The sequence below is a fragment of the Mastacembelus armatus genome, chromosome 13 (assembly GCF_900324485.2).
Source record: "Mastacembelus armatus chromosome 13, fMasArm1.2, whole genome shotgun sequence".
NCBI lineage: Eukaryota > Metazoa > Chordata > Actinopteri > Synbranchiformes > Mastacembelidae > Mastacembelus > Mastacembelus armatus.
Genome location: NC_046645.1, coordinates 22,680,812 through 22,704,257, shown reverse-complemented (window position 1 = coordinate 22,704,257; position 23,446 = coordinate 22,680,812). Strand labels below are relative to the sequence as shown.

The 23,446-nt window shown below is 40.2% G+C and overlaps 2 protein-coding genes across 2 annotated transcripts; one reads left to right on the top strand and one right to left on the bottom strand.

The window, feature by feature from the left end:
- Positions 1-14,170: 14,170 nt before the first annotated feature.
- tmem91 (transmembrane protein 91) lies at positions 14,171-19,619 on the top strand. Its single transcript, XM_026315403.2, has 3 exons — positions 14,171-14,987; positions 16,723-16,869; positions 17,615-19,619. Exons 1-3 carry the CDS (start codon positions 14,553-14,555, stop codon positions 17,768-17,770), a joined length of 738 nt encoding a protein of 245 aa, XP_026171188.1. The 5' UTR covers positions 14,171-14,552; the 3' UTR covers positions 17,771-19,619.
- Positions 19,620-19,758: 139 nt separating this feature from the next.
- Positions 19,759-23,299, bottom strand: exosc5 (exosome component 5). The gene is made up of 6 exons (XM_026315416.1): positions 23,174-23,299; positions 21,711-21,824; positions 21,199-21,320; positions 20,932-21,072; positions 20,109-20,198; positions 19,759-19,941 (listed from the first exon to the last, which is right to left on the bottom strand). Exons 1-6 carry the CDS (start codon positions 23,268-23,270, stop codon positions 19,846-19,848), a joined length of 660 nt encoding a protein of 219 aa, XP_026171201.1. The 5' UTR covers positions 23,271-23,299; the 3' UTR covers positions 19,759-19,845.
- Positions 23,300-23,446: the final 147 nt, after the last annotated feature.

The following is a 23,446-nucleotide window of genomic DNA, read 5'->3' as shown; positions in this document are numbered from 1 at the left end:
AGAGAAATCAGTGACAAAGAATGAAGAAAAAAGGATAACACTGGTAACTGGATGGTAAATGGTAAATTCTTTTGTTGAGCGCTTTTCTACACTCAAGTGCATTCAAAGTGCTTTTACACTATTTGTCCATTCACCCATTCACGCGCACAATCATTCACACACTCATACACTTTTGGAACAGCCACCAGGGACAACTTTGGTTTTAGTGTCTTGCCCAAGGACACTGAACCCCTGGATAAGGAAAAATACATGGACTTCTGTAATATAGAAACACACCAGTAGAAAGTAAGTCACAATACATCCAAGAGTCAGTCAGTGAAAATATAGAGAAAAACAAGTGCAGGGATTCTTTTGTTTAACAAGGAATGACACTCAGATTATCGATCAAGTCTTTCGTAACGCTGCAGTTAAAGATAAATGCCAGAATGGACATGTGGGGGGGGGGAGCTTTGTTTGCTTCATCACTCTACGTTGTTCACCATTCTCCTGTTTTCTCTCCATCCACACTTTCCTTTTCCTCCCCATCCTCCTCTCCTCCTGCTTCACTGCTTCAGGATCCTCTCTGAGTGTCATCACTTTGTGTGAACAACCTCTGCATCTCACTCTGGCTCTGTTCCTCTGTGTTCTGTGTGTTCTCATCTTCTGTGGGTCTTTTACAGACAAACTGCCCAGGCTGCAATTATTCTTAATCTGGCTACATTAGCCAAAGTCCCCTCCGTTCACCCTCCACCCTGTGCACCCACTCCCAGGAGCGTATTAATCATTTTAACTGCCAAAAACTGCCTGACGCTCACATCCTAGCCTCTCTTTGGATGTTCCCCTCTCTGTCTCTCTTTTTTCTTTCTCTCTCCCTTTCATCTCTCTCTTCATTACTCTCTTTCTTCCTACTTCAATATACAAATGACTCAACTCCTGCTTTTCATCATGAAGGTTCCCTTCTCACTGTGCATATCTAATCCCCTTAAACCCTATGGTCACTTAAGCATTTATTTGCACAATTTCATTACAATCATCAAAATTCAGTGAAAAGTCTTATGTACAAACACATATATACACATAAACACTACTTGGGTGTGTTTGCTGAAAATGCTCTGGTATGTGTGCTAAAGGTTTATAACAAGCTGCTGTTTCAGTTCAGTGCAAGGTCAATGAATAGACCTGGGCAAAATTGCAAAAAACTTCTGCATTTGTTACAAATATAATAGGGCACCAAACAAAATGAGGGTGAGGGAGGGCAATGCAGCATCAAATAGACAGTCTGCAGCCACGCTAGCAGCTCCGCATGTTATCTGTTATGTTAGCATGCTAGCATATGCTAAGTAGCACAAAACACAAGCAAAGCTGAGGCTGATGCATATGTTATTATTGTGTCATATCAGTCCAAACCTTTGGGACTCTGATAAAGAAAAAGCTGCAGTGCATAAAATGTGGTGCTTTGACTTATATTATGTTTTATCCATACAATTGTAAGATTACTTTTCTTCAAACACAGGCCTTACCAGGAAATATAAAGTTGTGCTTGCTTGTTGTTTAGCATTAACATTTCTAAGTAGAGAAACAAAATACAATCCAAATGTGAAGTGTGACATACCTTTTCATGTCCTGGCTTCCCCTGAATTTATATTAATAATGCACTTTAAACTTGGTTAAATATTTGCCTTCTTAAAGTAGCTGTATATTGGCACATAGCCTGCTTTCATCACAAGTGTCTTATTCAGAATAGCAGAAACAAATCATCGTCTGTCACAGACAGTATAGGCTATCCTGTTTGTGATCTACATCTACATGATCTATTTATTGAGACTTACAAACCAACCACACAGCATGAACAGGGTGTAAGGTGTCCTACAGACAACTAGACTTATGCTAATGTTTAAATACAGCACTTGTTTGGCAACTTGTTCCTCTAAAAAAACTAGCCAGTGCTGTTCAATTAAGTTTAGAATTAAATTTACATGTTTGCCTTATCCCTATAAGCCTACTTTTTATACCCACCATCTTACACGTACTATCTGGTTGAGTGTTTTTGTCCAGCTCTCACATTCTTCATGAGGATGGATGTTAGAGAGGAGCGAAACTGATTGTGACTATGCCGAAGAGACGGAGGACAGATGAGTAATCCTCTGGAAACTGAATCCTATTTCAGCAAGATCGAGCTGCTGAAGCAATCCCAGTTAGCCAAGCCAGGGGCGGTGTCTCATCAATAAAGTGGACAGGGCTGTTACTCTTTGGGTGGTCACTTTCCTGAACACTCTTCATATCTCTGTCTCACTTTCCATCACTCACACAGTCCATTACAGTGATTCGCCGCATAAAATCCATCTTTTTAGTATGAAATGTTCCCTTGTAGGCTTGAAAATGTGGCTGTTAAAAGTTTGTAGGTTTGGCCTTCACAAGCAGCTGCAGCTGTGGTCAGCCTGAATCATTTCAGTGAGACCTACAATAAATTCAAGTCTTCAATGTGAAACTTTTTCCAAAGGTCCAAACTTCTCAGACAACATCAATAACCTCTCAGCTCTTCATCCACATTCTATATTTCAGTGGTCACTGTTTCAGCAAATATACCATGAAAAATATAAAAATCTGCATTTCATGGTAATGAGACCTGGTTTTGCAGTCCTGTGATGCCCCCTGAGCTCCACAGACTCCAGAAGTTTCCAGCTACACTGCAGCTGTAACAGTTTGGTTTCTGACGGCAGCAGTCACATTGTAGTCGTTTGCGCTGATGTTGTTTCATGGTCAAGATGCCTTACATTGTCTGCTGCAAGAGAATATTTTCCTGAGTTCAAAAATAGTTTGGGAAATAGAGTTATTTACTTTTCTGCAGATAGTTTGATGCAAAGATGGATTCTATTCTCATGTCTGCAGTACAAATGCATTCACCCAATTAGCCTTGCTTAGCCCATGAGACTGGACATGAGGAGACAGCTCGCCTGGCCCTGACCAAAGGTAACAAAATGGGCCTACCTGCATTTCTAAAGCTAAATAAGTAATAGGTCACAGGGATCTGCTGGAGCCTATCCCAGCTCTCTCTGGGTGAAAGGCAGGGGTCCACCCTGGACAGGTCACCAGTCCATCACAGGGCCACATAGAGACAAACAACCTCACACACTCACACTCACTCCTATGGGCAATTTAGAGTCACCAATCAACCTGACATACATGTTTTTGGACTGTGGGAGGAAACCAGAGTACCTGGAGAAAACCCACACAAGCACAGGGAGAACATGCAGACTCCACACAGAAAGGCCCCTGATGGGTTTCAAACCAGGAACCTTCTTGCTGTGAGGCAACAGTGCTAACCAGGCTGCCCCAGTAATAGGTAGCATGTTTGTTTTTATTCTGTAGAAAAGACAAAATGCATTAGCATGTATTTTAACTTTCTGTATAATCCATTTAAAAGAGCTGCTGCATAAAAACTGACATAAGACAAAAACAATAACACATAACCCACACTGAGGACTGTGTGTTTGCAGTTTGTGGTTCCTTTAATTGTAGCTTAAAGTCTGTCAAGAATCCCTGTACTGTCAAGCTGTATACTTTCACAAATAACTTGCCAACTTAAAACTTTTTGACAGCTGACAGTTTGATATTCAAATATCGATTGTTAAAAATCGCTTCGTATATCATCATGTCCCTGCCAATCCTGTTGCTGTGATTGGAGGACAAATGTAAAGTGTAACAGCCTTAAAATCAGTCTGTTCTTTTTCCTCATGTAAAACATAAAACATCATTTGCTGGACACTCTTTGTCTTGCAGCTTAATCACAGGTGTCTCAAAGGTGTCATGGCAATAAAACTGCAATCCTGTTAGAAGTGTTTACATCACAGCAAGCTGCTATTTTGATTGTTGCTCCCCAAACTCTCCTTGTCAACACTGCATCACAGTATATGCCATTTACAGGTACATTAATCTCTCTCCTGAGAAAACCTCTCTCTTTCTCCACCTGCCTCGCTCTCTTCAGCTCTCTGTCTTCACTTAGGTCTCTCTCACTTGTTAGTTCAGGCACACCAGCTCTCCAAATATAGAAAACCTAAGCTACAGTACCTCTGAGCATGTAAATGATTACACATTTTTAGACACAAATGTTTACTGAATATTTAAGCTGTGTGTGCGTGTGTGTGTATGTGTGTGTGCGTTTGGGTGTATTTATATAAACATGCACGTGTGTGGGTTGAACCGAACATCTGAATGTGTGTGGGTGTGTGTGATTGTCCTTGTATCCCTTAGCATTTCTTTTTTTTATGAGAAATAAATAATTCATGCCTCCAACGGCTAAAGGTGGGGTGAGAACGTTCACAGGAAAAAATAAAAGAGACATGACTCCAGACTTTCTCCATGTATTGTCTTTTCAGGGAGGGACAGAGCAAAGACTGCATTTCCTCTGTGGTGGCATGTAAAAACCCAGTCGTACTGCAGGGCACACACAGAAATCAGCCTTCATCAGCTGTGTACAGCCCAGACAGGAGACTAAGATGCTGCATTTGCATTTTGCCCAAAGTGCTTGGCACACAAACAGGATCTCTTGTTAGCCCTTCTCTGAAACAAGGATAACAGATTACATCTTGCAAAAATATCGATAAATCCCCCAGAGCTGTTTTACAACAAAAACAACAACAGGCTTGAGGAACCAGCATCCTGGACACTTCCGCATATTTTTAACAACTGAATAGAATAAATGAAATCCCATGTTATAAGCCAGTCACACCGATTGAACACTTTCAAGCAATAATTAGATTTTAGAACAGCAAAGTGATTCCCCTCATCACACACACACACACACACACACACACACACACACACACACACACAGCCTCCATTAGTGAGTATTGGATTAACCTAGCTGTGTTTTTTTCCTATTGAGTTACTTAGCAACACACGCTTACTTAAAATATCAAGGCTTATTCTTTTTGCCTGCAGCTTTTCTCATCTCATCGAGCTGTAGTTCAACTTTTTGCTGAAAACCTGCTCTACTGTACGAGCAGACAGACTGCTGAGCTTTTTACCCCAGAAGTCGCAGATCTCCAGTTAGCTCATTATTCTCAAATAGGCTTCTGGAACCTGACTGGCAGGTAAGGAGATAAGACTCAGCTTGTGATACATCCCTCAACATCAGATACACACACACACAGAGGTGCAAATTTAATATTTGATTGAACACCTGAAGTACAGAGAGACCAACACCTGAAGAATATAAAGATTCCAATAGCATTTGTGAAATGAGAAACGTGCACATTAAAAAATGAAATGAGCATCTTCGAATGATCCAGCCAGAGCTAAACACTGCAGATTACTTTGACATTAGAAGGAAACATATTCTCATTTCACATTTTAAAAATAGAGAGTGGAGGAATTTGTAGAAGGTGTGAATGATCTTTCAGAATTCAAAAAAAAGTTATTGTCCATTATTCCTGACTGACTCCAGAGTGTTTTGCAGCAGCTGAACCTCCAAGCGCAGATACATGTTTGTTATCCTGTATGTCCAACCATCGGCTCACACAATTTCTGTTTTGTCTTAACAACAACAGTGCTCATGTAAAACATGTTTTGCAATATGGACTGAGTGCATGTAAGGATCATACAGCTATCTTCAGGCAGAAGTCAGTGTGCAAACCTTTCCATTTGAATGTCAAAGTATTTTAAAATAATTTCTTCCGAACGTAAAAAAAAAACACTGAAACCATGAAAATAATATTTTACTGTCATGTAGTCCATCAGATCATAGGCTGACAGTGCTGCTTTTACAGTGAGGTTAATATCAGTCTGACATGAAGTATGCAGCACATCTGTCTCACCCAATATCATTAGTGCCCTCATTTCAATCCCCCCACCCAATCAATTCTCCTGCCTCCTGCCCTGTGCTACAGCTAATGCAGAGGGATGAAGATGGAGAAGGATGAAGAGACAGCAAGAGGCATGGTGAGGGGAAGAGATGGAGTCAGACTGGAGGAAGGCAGAAAAAGAGAAAGTAGTGGGGGAAGGATGTGCTCAGACTGAGGAGAGTGTATTGATCCCTGCTTGATGATGGACTGAGAAGCCACTTGTCACTCTGACAGCCAAAGACAAATGGCAGCTTTGTGGCTGTGCTGACAGGCTGGAAAGAACCAAACAACAACAAAAACAAAAAACAGCCCAGAGGTTAAACCGTTTCTGTGGGAGGGGGATTCTGGCTAAGAGCAGTGCACCTCATTAAAAACTGAGCATAAGCCCTGTGGATTTCATTGATTGCTGGTGTCCAGCTTTATCCTGCCTCTCCCTGAAAGAGGCAAAATGAGCCTGAAGCAGGGACAATTGTTTTTGCATCTTGAGTCTATTTCTGATTGGAGATGTGGGCTGGCCCGGCAACTAAAAGTGGGTCATAGGGTGAAGCGGACATGAAAGGGCTGACACAAAGTGGAGTCATCCTTGCTGGGGGGAGGGCATTTTACTGCCTACAGATACACACAAAAAGCCACTTTGTAACACCAACCCCCCCCCCCCCACCCACCCATTTCTCCACCTTCCTCATCATTTGCACACACACAAAAACTTCTGTTGTGTTGCTTCCCCTGTCCATTTCTGTATCTGCTCCATGAAGCAGCACTGAGGATATTCTCATACTTGATATTGCATTTTCAGCTTGTCCAAAATCTTAAGATCCACTGGCTTCCCAATAAGCACACACATTTGTGTTGCTAAGGCTAACCTTAAACCTCCCTGCTACATCACTAGTCTTAACCGCAATCCTAATTCCGACCCAAAATCAAGCCCTGACCCCACTAATCCTCTTAAAGAAGTAAGAAAAGGCAAAATGTCGTCACTTTGTATGTGTGTGTTTGAGGACCTCAGCGTACCACAGCACACACACAGTCAGGGACTGCACCAACAGGCTTTAGGACCCAGCATTTTGGCAGTAATAAGGTAGCAGAGCTGAGGAAAGGCAAAGGGGAGAGGGAGAGACAGAGAGGTGGAGGAGGAGAAAGAGAGGCTAAAGAGATCTGTGTATGGGAAGTCAGAGAAATGCTCAGAGTGGATAAAGAAAGTTGACGATGCTGATGATGCACTGCCACCACAGCAAGGATTAATGTAAGACCTCCTTTCTGTGAGGAGGAGAGAGCAAAACGGAGGAGGATGCGAGGGGTGATGTGCAGAAGGAAAGGGAGTCTTTGACAACATGCACATTACTGCTGCCAGGCTGCACAGGTGTAATAGGTGCATCTGCTCAGCTCAACAGAGGGATTCTCTGCTCTATAACTCAATACTCACATCCCTTCTCTCACATAAACACATGTAGGATACAGACTGATCTGTTCATTTCTAGATATACACAACATACACATATTCTGCACATACCCAGGGTCAAAACTGGGACACTGGATTTCTCTGTTTATTCTCACAGGACTCACCCTGAGGACAGGACAGAACAGGACGGAGCCCAAATTCCAACTTAAAGGTGAGAAAATACTCAAATACTATAAGGAAACCAGTGGGAACCTTGTGTTGTGGGTCTTTGGGAGAGGGCTTTGTTGCTGTTTTTAAGAGAGAGATATCAATATAATCATAAATTACAACGTTTATATAATTTTTTTTGCTCTACACAAATAATGTTTCTCCCCCTTTCCTCCTTATCACATGTACACCCACTTCTCTTTTAATGAAACAGCTTTTGCAAACCTTTATGAAGGTTGGTGTCTATACCAAACTACAAATCTGACTCACCTGTATTACTGCTTTACAAATCAGAGATTTAGAGCATTAATAATAAGGTATTAATATTCAACTTTGACTTTTATGTCAGCGGTAATTTATCAGAGTAAATCTTGCATTTTCAATTATTGATTCAAGGCTAATACAAGCTGATGTATAAGTTATGATTATAATGCTAGATAGCAGTGTATTTGTATTAGCGTAACATTATAAAAAGAAAGACCAGGCTAATATCACCTCCACTACAGGACTGGAAATCCCAGTAAACTGGAAATTAATGTCACGGCTGTTTTTTCTGTGTAAATTTCTAAGACATTTAATAAAGGACATGTTACCCCAAAAGCAGCGCACAGATTACAAACACACAAAGCTGTCTATTGTTTATGTTTGCATATCTATAGCTACTGCTGTACAACCTAGGTGTGCAGTAAAATCACAAATGGCCAAGCAGCTTGCCTGGAAAACATTTTTAGCTTTTAGGTAGGAAATCTTTTATCTTGTATCAGAAGCTATAAGAGAGTATATAGAATATGTTATGTATCAGAGTATATAATGAGCAAAGACCGTGAGTGTTTTCAAAGGGCAGAGGTTTTTTTTTTTTTGACAGCAGAAAATCTTTCCTCTGTTCTTAACCTGGCGGTGCTCTGTCTACATGTGTGTGTGTGTTTAGTGTCAGTGTGCTTAGGTCATTGTCAATTAGAGGCCAATAATTGTGCCCTCCAGCTATGATGATGACGATAAAAACATGTGATGCATCATCGCGCATGTAAAGATTTGTGAGAGACTAACTACCTTTCACCTCTTTGCTGTGCACCAACATTGTTTTAGCTACATGTGAGGAAACTGCATTGATTCATGCTTGTTCCCAAAAGGTTTGACCTTAAGCTGCTTCAGGTAATCCTAAAATGTCAGACGTTTATCTTGTGTGCATCAGTTTGTTGTTTGTCCCCAGATTGAAGATGAATCCCACAATGTGGGAGAACAGATTTTTGTCATCCCACAGAGATTAATATTGGTACACAGACCATCTCACACTGATAAACGCATGCAGGCACGTACAGTTCGCTGCACCGCAATACGGCTGATGTGAACACAGTCCAGATGAGATCTGTGCAGCCTGTGTACAGTCTGTAAAAGATTGTGGTATTTTTGCATAAGTTTTAACAAGTTACTGAAATTGATACAAATAGTCGCAGGCTGTCGGTGTTGCTGTTGTTTTTTTTAGTGGTTTTTATGAAAGGGTTATGGGTTAACAGTCATTTCCGACCAAGTCAAAAATGCTATTTGGGAGGTTAAACGTGAATCCCTTTAAAATTTAAAGCGCCTTTGGTGTACATGGAGAAATGTTCATATTAATTTATGATAACTGTAGAAAAACATCTACTCTGTATGTCATCAGGTACTCAAACATGTTGTGGATTTAAAACAGCATGTTGAAAGCAACAATAAAAATTAATTCTCTAACATATTACTTAAACTGATTTGTTTTCCATTTAAAAATACATAGTTTATATGTGAGCTTGAAACTCAACACTCAACCTCAACACTCCACCTCAGTGTCATCAGATCTAAGCATGTGTATTGATATACAGTGTGCTGTATATTACTGGGAATGTTTAAGTATTTACAACAAGCATTCAAGTAGCATTATCTTACATGATCAAATGTATTTTACATAAAATGTATATCTACATAAAAGCAATACACATCCGTTCCCGAGCCAGGAAGAATATAACAAACGGAACTGCAGCAGCTGTAGAAGCCACTGAGGCACAAGTGCACATATGTAGAAACACACACATACAACTACACAACTGATACAACATTATGAGAGATAGTGTCTCCCACGATGCTCACAGATACGCATAATATTGCACTGCGCACAACATACAACCCACTGCAGTGATGCTGAAGCCATTTGCAACATATTACAGATGGGTAACTTCGCATTCCTCAGCCCTCATTGCACTCAAGCACCAGCTGCGCAAGCACTGTGTATGTGTGCATGTGTGTGAGAGAGAGTTTGTGTATAATGTGTAGTTATGTATGCAAGCATGTAGGAGGTGTAGAGGGTTTCAGTGGGTTTGTTTTTGAAAGGGTAAGATGATGCAAGGCTGCAAAGGAGGTGTAGTTATGTGAAGGAAATAAAATGAGTGTACATATGTGTGTGTGTGTGTGTGTGTCTCTGGGGTTAGAGTGGGACACACTGTGAACTGATTAATGAGTTCACGCTGTCATACACACATACTGCACAGGGGGTTGAAGCAAACCCAGCGCCTGGCGTGACTGCTCTCATTTGTTATTATAGAGTAATTCTGTGGAAATTATCCGTCCTTTGCAGTCTAATGTGACAGTAACACATCCTTACTGGAAGGCACAGCAAGGCTGGAATTATCCCATCCTGTTATTATCAAGCCGAGCAGAGGAACAGCACTGAAATGGCAAATTAGCCTCCGCTTCATTTATCCTGCAGTGAACACTCCAGCTTGTGGTGAATGTGTTTCCATAGGAACATGATGTTACTTTGAGCTTCATGAGGTGTGCAACCCATTCTATGTTACCACCTAATTTTTGCTTAGCTTTTCTGTTCAGTTTCCATTGTGCTCTGGCAGTTGAAGGAACACAAAGCGAGGGAGCAAGAGAAAGTGGTTTGGAAATTAAATCAATGAGGTCGTTTGACCTCAAGTTGAGTTTTTGGACTTTTATTTGCTATATCTCTGGTTTTATCAGCCTGATGTGCCGTTCTTCAAGATGTCTTTTTATTGAAGTCTACATACCTTTACAGCTCCAGTTCTCTACAGTCACCATGCCATGTCTTTTCTATCAGTGGTGAGTCTGAATATCCTCAATCTGTATCAGCTGAAAAAATACAGCAATTACTTCCAGCTCTGTGCGTCAGTGTGACTGTGGTCAGTGAGAATCAGTTTCAGCCAAAGGTCTGTGGAGTTGCTGCGAATTAGAATAGTCAGCAACAACAGTTCACTGTGTTTGTGACAAGGCTTTAAAGCTATAGTCACTTTGGCTAAACATGTCCATGTCTTAATAAAAAGTGTTATTTTTCATGCTGCAAGTGGAACCTGTACCAACAAAGACAAGTTTTACATTTTCCAATGCTGTAAGTATTTGCTGGATTATGAAGAAAGGAGTTCAGGGAGCAAAAGAAGAGGGGGTAGAAGTAATGGAGGGTGCTGAATAGATGTGTGGTTGTGTATGTGCATGACAGAGCAGCAGACTAAAATGGAGAGAGATAGAGAGGGAGAGAACAGAAGCTCTTGTAAAAGTGTCAGTGGTGATTTGCGGCGGCGTCCTTGCAACCTTCCCTCTACCTGACTGGATGTTTTATGTGCGTTGCAGAATCAGAAAGGGAAGCAGAGTTATAATACAGCTGACAGAAGTCTTTTTATGGTGGTTGGGCAGAGGTGCAGCAGGGAGGGGGTGTAATAAAGCTGAGTGCATCTCTCCTGGAATGAAGCTGCAGAGACTGGGAGGGGGCAGAAGAGAGATGGACGGCTGGTGAAGTGCTACAAATATTGGAATGTGAGTGAGGAAGTGCACATGTGCAGTGTGCACCATATGTCCCGATATGTGTGTGTTTGAGAGGTACTAACCCTCCACAAAGGGACCTGAGGTTTGTACAGCAAACCGTATCAGTGCACAGAGCAGAAAGCAGCCCTAAGACCAATTATTCCAGTATTTTTCTGTGCTGTGCAGTGAAGTGTGCAGTAACAAGCCACTGAATTGATGTAGAGCCTGTAACGCATTCTGCCATGCAGAATGAATACATACTGATGAGCTATTATGTAGTTTGTTGAAATGACACTTTCTTATTCTACCAGGAATGAAAGGCCCTTAACACACAATACAGCCATATTTTTTCACCTCTTATCATTTCTCAGTCCACAGTAGCATTTCACCACCACTCAGTGAGTGTGTGTGTGCAGTTTTAGATATTCTATTTTGAAATGTGTGAAGTAAACCACATATGAGTTTAATTCATTGTTTAACACCACTGGTTGAAGACATTCATCACAGACATGTGAGGAGCCATCAGATGCAGATGTCAAGCCATTCATCATTTCCTAAGGGCTTTATTTGTGCAGGCTCACCTGATACGTGGAGGGTATCCCAGCATGCATCACAGGGAATACATCCTCCATAACTGCTAACACTAAATTAACAGGTTAAATCTGAAAATGTAATTAAGATGGACATATAACATATTCACTGATTATGGTAGTGATTACACCTTCTTTTGGTTTGCTCTGATTATCTGTTTTAATACAGCCAAACTCACTTGATCACATATTTTTTGTCTCTATGGAGAAAACAGTAAATTGCTGTTTTGTTTTATGTTTTGGATTAAAGTTATTTACAGCTAACTCTGGCTCATTTACAGCTTTTCACTGTAGCTCAATAAGCACCATCCCTGTAAAATAAACAAGAATGAATTTGATTCTGTCTCATAAATACTACCTGTAATATTACATGTAGTAATTCATATCCTGCTGCATTACTTGAAACACTGATCAAATCATTATGTTATGGTTGTGAGATAATCATAAAATACATAAATACAGATTAACAAGAAGAGCTGTGCTGACATTTAAAATGAATTACCCCAGAGAAAGTCAGAGATTACTGCCACACAAGCTGCTAAACAGGTTTCTTCTGTGAATGTTAGGACTCCATTTTCCTTGTCCTTACTACACACAACATTAATGTAAAAGTAAACCTCTCTAGTAAGAAAATCACCAGCTTGGTGGGCAGGGTTGGCCAAACGTAAAGAAAAGATGCATTTTCAGCTTTAGTGCGCTTAATGTGGGCTCTCACTATTTCACTGACATCAGCAAATGCAAGCACACTGACCTCGAGCCCTTTTTAATGGTACATTTTAAAAGACAAAATACATATATGGCTGCTACTGAGAGGATTTCTAGTAACTAGAATTCAGAACAAATACAATGATGCGTGCTCAAGGTATTTTTTCATGTTGACATCAGCTATCTCAAAACTGATCCTCACTGGTACAAAGTTGTGCATCATTAACATTCAGGGCATTTTGCAGCACTGCAGTAACTGTGCAGAATGTGCAGAACCACAGCCTGTCTGCCTTGACTTGAATCCATGTGTATCAGTCTGAGATATACTGCTGATTTAGTAGTTTTTATTTAAATACCCAGGGACAGACCTTCCTCTGAAACCTACTGAGTTGTGTACCCACCAGCTGCTACACCTGGGGTTGTACAGTGATCCTTACTGCTGGAATACATGACAAAACAAACAGAAGTTAGAGAACTTTATTCCTCTGATGGATTAAAGATTAAGGATTAAAGATATATATTTTTATTTTCTATTTCAATAAGTAATTCCTTTGTTTGACTGAACTGTCTTGTGATGTTTATATGTAATTTCTTCCCAGATTTCTCTTGCAAAACAGATCTTGATCTCAATGTGCCTGAATAAATTAAGCTTAACAAATTAGCTACTGCAATATATTTATAATTAGTGTAAATGTTTCTCTCATTTTATTTCAAAAGGTTTTCTTGCAGTTAATCAGCTCATGGGATTTTGATCTCTTTATTGAGGGTAGCATTCGTGTTAGTTAATCAATGTAAAAGAAAAAGGACATTATCTGCAGAGTTATAATTAACGTATAAATATTTTGTGTGACCTTTTCTTCTTTTAACAGCCCTCATCGTCCTGGTCAAAGAACTGGATAGAGAGCGGCTCCACTCCTCATCTGTCCTGAATGCAACCCTCTTAAGGCGGACAGGGCGCATTAAAATTACACGTCCCTACAGGGTGCTGCTGTAGCAGGCAGTAAACCCAGAGCCACAGATCAGCATCAGTGGACTTTCCTTTCTTCATTGTCACTTCCTGCAGCAACAACAGAGGAACAGCCGTGTTGGCAGGCCTGCTGACCTGCGGATGTGCACCACGGGATTCTATTTCTGGAGCCTTGTTGCTTTTACAGATTAACTGCCCTCAGAAATGGCCCCAGCCTATTCATTGCACCACTAGTTTAACTGATGCTGGAGGTTGTGCATATTCAACTTCAAAACACCCCACTGCGCCTCAGTCCAGTCTTTTGAAGGGCCGCTGCCTTTGGTCTGTTGTTGGAAGCGGCATCAGTGCACTTTTTTCAGACTCCTGCAGAGGAACAAACACGAACAGGACATAGTAATAGTTTGAAACTCTTTTGGTTACTTTCATTACAATCATTTCTCAACTCTATCCACAGTTCGTGAAGAAAAAGATCAATGTCCAAAGCTTTCATACTAATACTGTGACATTTCATATTTTATCACAAGAGATATTTCCCATGAGTGCAGTCACATTGAATTCCATCACCCAGTGTTTTCATTAGCTTGTCTGTGGCTAATCACAGTCCTCCATCATCAGAATTGACATTTTCATATTGTATGAGGGAGAAAATAGCGACATTTTCATATTCATGAACAGTGACACACTCAGTCATGTGAAATGGAAGACATGAGGCAGAACTTGAGCCATCAAACCCTGAAACAAATTGCTTATGACATGTGAGGAAAAGAGAATCTTGAATCTGCAAATGCAAATTCACATCACATCTCACAGCACAGAAAAGAAAGCTACAACTGGCTTATGAAGGATATTTCACTCTGTGATTGACCCTGTGTGTTGTTGGCCTCCAGACTAAGCCCTGGAAGAGAAAAATCAAAGAATAAGATAAAGATGGACTATCACTAAAACACTAAAGCCAAAACAGCTGCTTTTGCATTAACTCTTTGGACACTCCTCGGGGAAGCACTCAACAGATCAAATTGTAAATTACATTTGGTTGTTGATGTGGTGGGCCCATGTGTGGTTGGCATTAAAACAGAGGGATGGAAGATCTCGATGAGCTCAAGCACCCTCTTGTGGAAGAAAACCCCAATAACAGCCAGGCATCAGGCCCAGTGCTGGTGCCTGGGACCGGACAAGCCCGAGGTGGGCTGTTCAAGGGTGTCTTGGTTAAGTGTGAGCAGAACCGGGCCTACCCTCCCTTAGCGTGGACAGGCTATTGTGGACATCCGTCTGAGCTTCAGCAGCAGCAGCTACTGGACCCTTGCTCCTTACCTCACACAGTGGAGTCCTTTTACCCATCAGCCACCATCTGGGGCCACACAGACTCACTGCTCAGCAAAGACTACCTGGAGACCACGTTTGTGGACATTCGGCCCGGCTCCACCCTGGAGAGGAAGCTGCTGGCCGAGACCCAGGATTTCCATAGTGTGTCCTACAGCATGGATGATGAGGATGACCTGCTTCCTGACTCTGACGTAAGACATCCCACTGACATGATACTGAGAAAGTCCCTGCTTATCAGTATTTGAATTTCCAACTGTAAGGTGAAGCATTTATTTTAAACAATATGACATTTATAGGAAAGAAGTGCAGCTCGTCTTCTGCATATACTCATAGAAAATGGCTACAAAGTAATAAATTCTCATTGAATCATTAATTGATTTTTCAGTGCTAGAAAATTATGGTGCACATAAACAAGTTAAAACACAATTACCTAATGAATTACTGAAACAATGAACAATTAATCAGTTATTAAATAATTGCAAATTCGTTTTCTGTGGATTGACCAATCCCTTATATGATTAATTGCTATATTTCTGTTCATAAATAATCATCATGTCTTATTGTAACACATTCTCTTTGCGGTTTGGACAAGTTTCACATTAAACATATTATATTGCTGAGAATATTATACATATTCCCAGGACAGATCATAGTCACACAAGAGGAACTTAAAATAGATATATGCGCAGTGCATTTCAGGGTAGGCAGCAATCAACTGCTTACTGTCATAGAGCCAGATTACATAAAGCTCCTCTCCTGCTGTGGTGCAGGTAATGACACTACAGTAGTGATGGAGGATGCCAGTTCTATTTCATAGATCACTGAGCAAAGCCCACCCTGAAGTGAAATGTAAATTAGTTTTAAAACTCATGTGATGTTTTGAGAGTCAACAACAAAAGGTATGTGCTATAGCTGTCACAAATAAATAGCTGCTGGTTGTTTAAGTTATCATAAAAAGTCTCAGAGAAAGGTTAAACTGAAGGTTTCACTCTGAACTAAAAGGCTGAAGGTTTTACGATTATTACTTTGATTAAAAATGCAACCAACTGGACAAACACAGTATCACACACCACTAAAACCAAGAGATGTTGGCTGCTGTAAAGGTAAAGTTCACTCGACAAGGACAAATGATCGGCTCACTACACAACATTTTATCAAGCTCACTCTGAATGCTGGCAGAAGTGCAGTGATGTAAAAGAGTGGTCCTGTGGGAATACGACATTGCAGTGACCTCAAACAGACAACATCTCCTCCTCCTTTTTTTTTTTACTTTGAATATGTATTCAAAGACTCAAACTGGCCCCTAAAACTCCTCTATTACTTCATGATGTATTTTCACTGCGGAGATGATCAATAGTGGATGATGCCAGCAGAGATTATGTCAAGAGTGACTTCAAATTAGATTTTTTTTTAGAGACATATGCAGTAAATTATACATTTAGATGAAAATAACTAGGTGAACTAACTTTCAAAAAATGTGCAATAATGCAGTTATGTTTGCATTGCTTTTTTAAAAAAACAGAGAAAGATTGCTGAAAGTTGCTGGGGGTAGGAACAGTCAGTCAAATGTTAATACAGTATCTTTAGAAAATGTACAATCATTTCTCGAACAAAATAAAATGAGGAAAGTAATATGACAGGGTTGGAGTGAGAGAACAAGCCACACTGAATATGCAGCTGTTTCAAAAAGATGCATGAGTCATGAATCGCCTGCGGTCAGCAGAACTGGTGCATATCCAGACTAACCCCATTCAGTCACATTATCTTGCAGGCACTACCAAAGTTTTTATTTTTGTTGAGAACATACATAAAAGAAAATGTGTAATGCTTTCCATAAAACAGTGAGTGAGAGGGAGATTGTGTTATGTTTGTATTTGTAATAGCTATTTGTGATACCAAACCCTCTGCACTGTTTTTGAATCCCAGGACTCCTCAATTGATGACTTCAGTGATACAGACAGCGAGAGCAACTTCCCCCTGATGATCCCACAGGACTACCTGGGTCTAGCTTTTTTCTCCATGCTCTGCTGCTTCTGGCCCCTGGGCATCGCCGCTTTTTACCTTTCACAGAAGGTACACATATACACAGATACACTCCTGCATTATAAACATTTTATCCACCAGGTGTGAACCACTATTTATATATATATATATATATATATATATATATATATATATATATAAAACAATAACAAAAAATGCATGCATGTCTCTGTGCTAAAAAGTGTACATAAATATACTTGAGTGAGTATCTATAGTACATGCAAGTCTTTTTCTATAAAACAGTGGAAATATGAGGCAGGTCAAAGGGAAAAAATGGCAATACATCACCACACACTATCTCATCAGTTTCTGTTACCACTTGCATAGCGACTACCACCCATATCTCCGGTTGCCAGCAACACCTTTATATAGGCATCCTTCCAGCAAAAAATCCCATTATCGCTTTTGCAAAGCTAACTGGCAGCAAGCTGGAAAGGCCTTTTGATCAGATCAATGGCCTTCATTAAGGTTTAATTAGAGTCATAACAAGAAGCTCCAAGGTGATAGATTTCCAATATTGTTGAGTGCTACCTAAAGCAGGGGTCAGAGTCAAAGACAAGGACTAAAGGGAGAGAAGAAAGAAGGAGAAAGAAATGAATGAGAAACTGGGTGTGATTCGGAGATGGAACATAATATGGGCTTAGCATGTGATTGGAATGAGTGAAAGAGGACAGTGGAGGCCAGGACAAACACTGACAAAATGATGATGAATGCCCTTCACTCCTCTATCCCCCTCTCTAATCCTTATCTCACTCCCCTCTCCTCTATCTCTCAGACCAACAAGGCATCGGCTCAGGGGGATTTTCAGGGGGCCAATACAGCATCTCGCCAGGCTCTGTGGCTCTCAGTGCTCTCCATTGTGTTTGGAATCATAACGTACATCTGTGCCATCGCTGTGCTGATTTCCTACCTGTCTGCAAAACCACCATAAAAGCAACCCTTGTACAAGGATAGGCATAGAAAAAAAGACCCAATCAACACAGGCCAACATATCACCTGTAAATGTACAATAATCACAGTCTTTGTGTGTCAACCCTGTCTGCAGCCATGTCACAACACGAAGATGAAAACATAGAGACTGGACAGTGAAAACAGCAGGAGAGCTGGTGCATAAATCATAATCACTTAAGATCTAACTGAACTGGGACATCATTCATCTCAGAGGGCAGCCATTGCACATGAAGAAAAATCATTAATTGAGAAGTTATTCAGAATCACACCATATAGAGGATTCAAGTGTTTTATTCATTTTGTCACCTGTGGAGTTAAGTTACCTGACTCCTTTTAAATGTGCCGTGGTCATAATCACACATTTTCTGAAGCATTGCAGAAGAAAAAGAAACAACAGCAATTGCAGATGTTATCATCACATTGTAGATCTGACTGTCACAAAAAAGCCGATGAATAATCAGAGGCCAAGGGAGAAGGGAGGGAGGAGCCACATGTAGGGCAGCAAACAGGAAATTGTCTGCAGATTTATGAGAAGGTCGTACCAAGGACGTGGCAGGGGCTAAATTCTGACAGACCTCACTGTGGGACAATTTTAGAGCCCTAGAGCTTTATTTTTAAAACATATGACAGAGCAGAAGCAATATACTCTCAGAGAATCCAAAATTTCTTGCAACACCTCTAGCTGGGATGAGGGACCCACAGGGAAACACTGCACAGTCAACATCACGTATTGCACCTACAGAAAGAACTGATTCTGTTGTGTTTTGCTGAATGTGTAAATCAAAATACATAAAAACCTAAATGAGAAATATATCCAGTGCCATTGTGTAAGGAGCTAAATATATATATATATGACAGGTTCAAGAGTTTTCAGATGTAAGAGTGTGATGTGCAACATTGGCTCCAGATACAAAAATAAAGCAAGTGCTTCTACATACAGTGCTAAAAAATGATGAGTTATACAGACAGGTGCAGACCTACAAGTGAAAGTGCCAAAAATATGGAGGATTCTTTTTATGAACTATTCCATTAATAGAAGTAACCATGCTACTCTGCGCTCCCCACATAAAGATTCTGCTATTTTCTCCTCCAAAAGGACTGAAATCTTTCAGGAACTTGCTTCTTGCACTATGAGAACCTTGAAACTCTGTTCAGATTAGCAAAGAGAAAAAAGCCAGTCTGATACAAGATACAGTTCTCAGTCATACAATGCATGAGTCAGTAAAATCGCCATTTTGGTCACTACAGATACCTGCATGACAAGTGTGCAGTTTGCCACATACAACCATGCTCCAAGCTTTGGTCACTTCCTTCACTTGGTCCTGAGTCACTGCAGCTTTGATAAATGAAAAAAAAGCCTCCGGCCATATTGGTTTGAGCCTAAATGTGCCATTAACAAAACAGTGAACAAGGAAACTCAAAGTAATAAATATTTTAAAAATTGCCTGTAATGTAAAGGCTGAAATTTTCTATTTAAATGTATAGTTTTTATAGAGTGCACAGCTGAACAACAAAAATCACAAACTTCTTTTTCCACAAACCCAGTATTGCATCAAGACAGAACTGATACTAGATACTAGGTGACTGTAAGTGGTAACATTTATGTAGTCACACCTGCAATGTCAGTATCTAACCCTTGTGAGTTTTCACTGTGCTGTGTTCCAGCTGTACGGTCCACACACAGTGTTGCACAATCCTGAACCATCCTCGGTCTCCACTGGACATTTCTGTGTGGTTACAGCTGAGTTACCGCATACAATGATTAATATCAGAGCATTTAATGCAGATCGCTTTGACTGATCACACAGTCATGAGACGGTGAGTCAATAAAGGTCAACGGTTGTGGCCAATGAGATTTAACAGTACAATAGATGTTCAGTTCTTTCCACTTCACAATCTTGTTTTACATGTAAATATAAAAATGAAGGAAAATCAATGAATCCCAATAAATGCACTGTTTGACTGAAAGTGGGTCATAAAGATTTTTTATTACAACAGCAATTGTATTCATCACTTAAAAAACACTAGATAAAGAAAGTTGCATCTTCATCTTCGTCAGAGGGTTTTGGAGTATCGCCGCCTGATAGAATCTCTGTAGAACTGGAAGATCTTCTCTGATGCTTTCTGGCTGACTGCTATACACTGCTGCAGCTGTAGGAAAACAACAAAGACAGTAGTATTACAGATAGTATATACAGGTGGAGACAGAAAAACATATCATCATCGTCAGACTTGAAAGTAGCCTGCACCGTAAACACAAACATGATGGATGTGTGTTGTAAAGTTTCTGAAAAAGAAAAACTAATGCATTTTCTGACCTCATGAACTGAAAATGATCCTTTCGTTGATGACATCATTACTTTGTGCTCTTTGCTGTCAATAGCAAAAGTCATCAAAGCTCGACTTTCCTGGGAAGATTGGAAAGAAAAGTACAGGAAACATGCAAATATTCCAGGGGATCTATCACAGAAATTTTCAAGATAATAAAAGAAATATAAGAAAATTCCATTGCATATCATAAGCTCTTTAAGCTCACTATATTCCTTAAGTTATTTTGTTATATTAAAGTTACTTTCTTTCTGGGCCCAACTTTCCCAGAATCTGGTCCATCTCACTCCATTTCAGTTAGATTTCTACATTCCAAAAATGTCCTTCAACATCTGCCCAAATACCAAGCCTGAACTACAGAGGTGGCTGTCACATCCACAGTTTTCTAGCTCATCTGATAATTTTGGGAAATGAATTGTTGTGCATTACATACACAAAGTGCACAGAAATGAGGCAGAGATGTAAAGCCCATTTCAATAACTGGACTGTAGAATGGCTTCATAATTTACTTTAACATATAAGACTGCTGTTTTAAGACTCTTCAGGTCTAAAGTATATTTGTGATCAAAGTGATTTTTCTACGAATCCAAGTCCTTTAAAAGTCCTTTTTATTTCTAAACACTGACAACACTGTCACAGTGAGTGCATACATATGAAACCTGAGTCCTCTCAGCTGATTTATTAACAGTTTTGAGTGTGATTTTTTTTTTGCCATCTGAGAGGATTTCTTTAGGAAATATTTTTCCCTGTCAATATCAAGGCACTTTGCCGGTGTGTTTTTTACATAACAGAACACAATCGCCTCAGATTTACCTTTTCCTGAGCTGCAGTGGGATCTGTGATAATTTCACCATTCGCGTCAATGGCACAAGTCACTCCACAGAACAGGCAACTCATCGGCAAGCCTGCATCCATGAGAGCCATACAGGCTGCATTCAGAAAGCAGGACAACAGCTGAGGAGCAGGTAAGGAAGCACACTCACCATGAAACAACATTAGGACATAATTTCAGTGCCCTACATGCAGACTTGACAACACTTTTACAGCACAACACAGCAGAGATGTTTTATTGAAGGATACAGAACCATCATCATGCAACACCTGAAGAATAAGAGTGAGGGAGGAGCGGGGATGAAGTGACAAGAGCAGAGATGCCTCACACGTTTCTCGCACACACTGCTCTTGTGAACGCTCCTTTACAGCTAGGAAATACAAACAGGACAGGAAAAAAACTGGCTCACTTATTCCACCTGGAGGAGCGTGGTGGTATGGCAGATTTGCAATACAGAAGTGGACAAGGCCGTAAAGCTTTGATTTAAATTTCATATTTAAACTCAATATCTAATAGTTTTACATTAGACATAATATAATACATAACATAACATAATACATTTTCAGTTCCACTAATACATCAAATGTCTTGACAGTTGCATAATAATTCATCTCTCATATAAATTACTATGAAGTACTAGAAACATGAAGAACAGGATATCACACATACAATAAGAGGTAAACTGCCCACAAAGCATTAGAGCAACATTAGACCAACAATAAACAAATTCAGTAACACTGCATAATGACAAAAGACCTACTTGGCAGTCCCACTTTGGGCTGGATCAGCACCTCCAGCGTTGCCCGGTCATAAATCTCCTTGCTGACTTTGACCTCAGCTGGTCCATACACTCCAGCCAACACACTTGTATCACCTTTAAATATGACCAAGAAAGGGCATTAGTTGTAAGAAATACATTATTGATCCAGGAGAGGAAATTATGTTTTGCCCTGAGCACAACTAACTAAATAATTGAATAAAGACAATAACAAAGCTGTGATCATCAAAGCATTAAATCAATTTAAACAAAATGAGACAGACAGCAACTAGTACACTGCACAGGTGTGAAACTCAATACTAATGTTGAAGGAAACATTTCACTTGTTCTTGTACTTGCACTGAAAGAGCAGTTAAAATGCACCAATAATTACACTTTAGGCTTAGAAAGAGCCTGTTACACAAATCCAAACGTTAACTAATCACTTGCATTCAGAGATAATGTGTGGATGATGGTGTCAAAGAGAGCTGTTAAAGTGGAAATACCTATCATCAATAGGTTAGGATTACTAATATGATTAAGTTATCATTACAGGATGTTGTAATCATCAGTAGCTTATGTGTAACAATAAATAAACAGAAACACCCAAAGAGTGTGATATTTAGAAGAAGAACTCAGAAACAGGCTCTTCTTATATTCTTCTAGTGGAAATGGTGGTACATTGTATATCCAACAGCAAAATATCAACATAGTTAGCACTGTTGCCTCACAGCAAGAAGGTTCCTGGTTTGAAACCCATCAGGGGCCTTTCTGTGTGGAGTTTGCATGTTCTCCCTGTGCTTGTGTGGGTTTTCTCCAGGTACTCTGGTTTCCTCCCACAGTCCAAAAACATGTATGTCAGGTTGATTGGTGACTCTAAATTGCCCATAGGAGTGAGTGTGAGTGTGTGAGGTTGTTTGTCTCTATGTGGCCCTGTGATGGACTGGTGACCTGTCCAGGGTGGACCCCTGCCTTTCACCCAAAGAGAGCTGGGATAGGCTCCAGCAGATCCCTGGGACCCTGGTTAGGAATAAGCAGGTACAGATAATGGATGGATGGAAATATCTATAGAGGCAAATTAATACAGCTTTGTCCTGTATCCTCTGTAGAGAAATGATCAAAACACTAAAAACCAAGGTTTAGTTTTATGTGAGGTGGTGCAGTGATGGGATGAATTCACATACATCCACATGAGCAAACATGAGAAAGCAGATGACTTCCAGATGTGATGCTGGTAACCACTTCTTTAAAAAGGTCCACCAACAATTTATTCTGGCATTTAAATCACAAAGCATATAATGCTGTACATGTACTAACTGACCCGCTGTTTTATTGTCCAGCAACTAGTGATGATATGTGAGTTAATGCTTTGAGAATGATGACATTTCAATAAGAAATAATGGAAACACTAAAGTGCTAAACTACACACGATGCGATATATAACGACGCCGTGTCTGTGCCGTTACCTTGGATGAAGGACGCTGAACCGTCAGGTCGAGACAGTAAACTCTGTTCACAACCAAACTCCCGCAAAAAAGCATTTGAAGAACCGCACTCTTCCATCACGCTACTGCCACGGTGGGAAATTTGCCTGTCGCGGTCGGATGACGTCATCTATTTTGGTCGCGATGCGTTGTGTTAAAACAGCCTTCAAAATAATAATAACAATAAAGATTATCTAGTATATTGTATCTTTTGAAATGAAACCTACTAAAGCATGCACTCCAGCTTTTTCAACT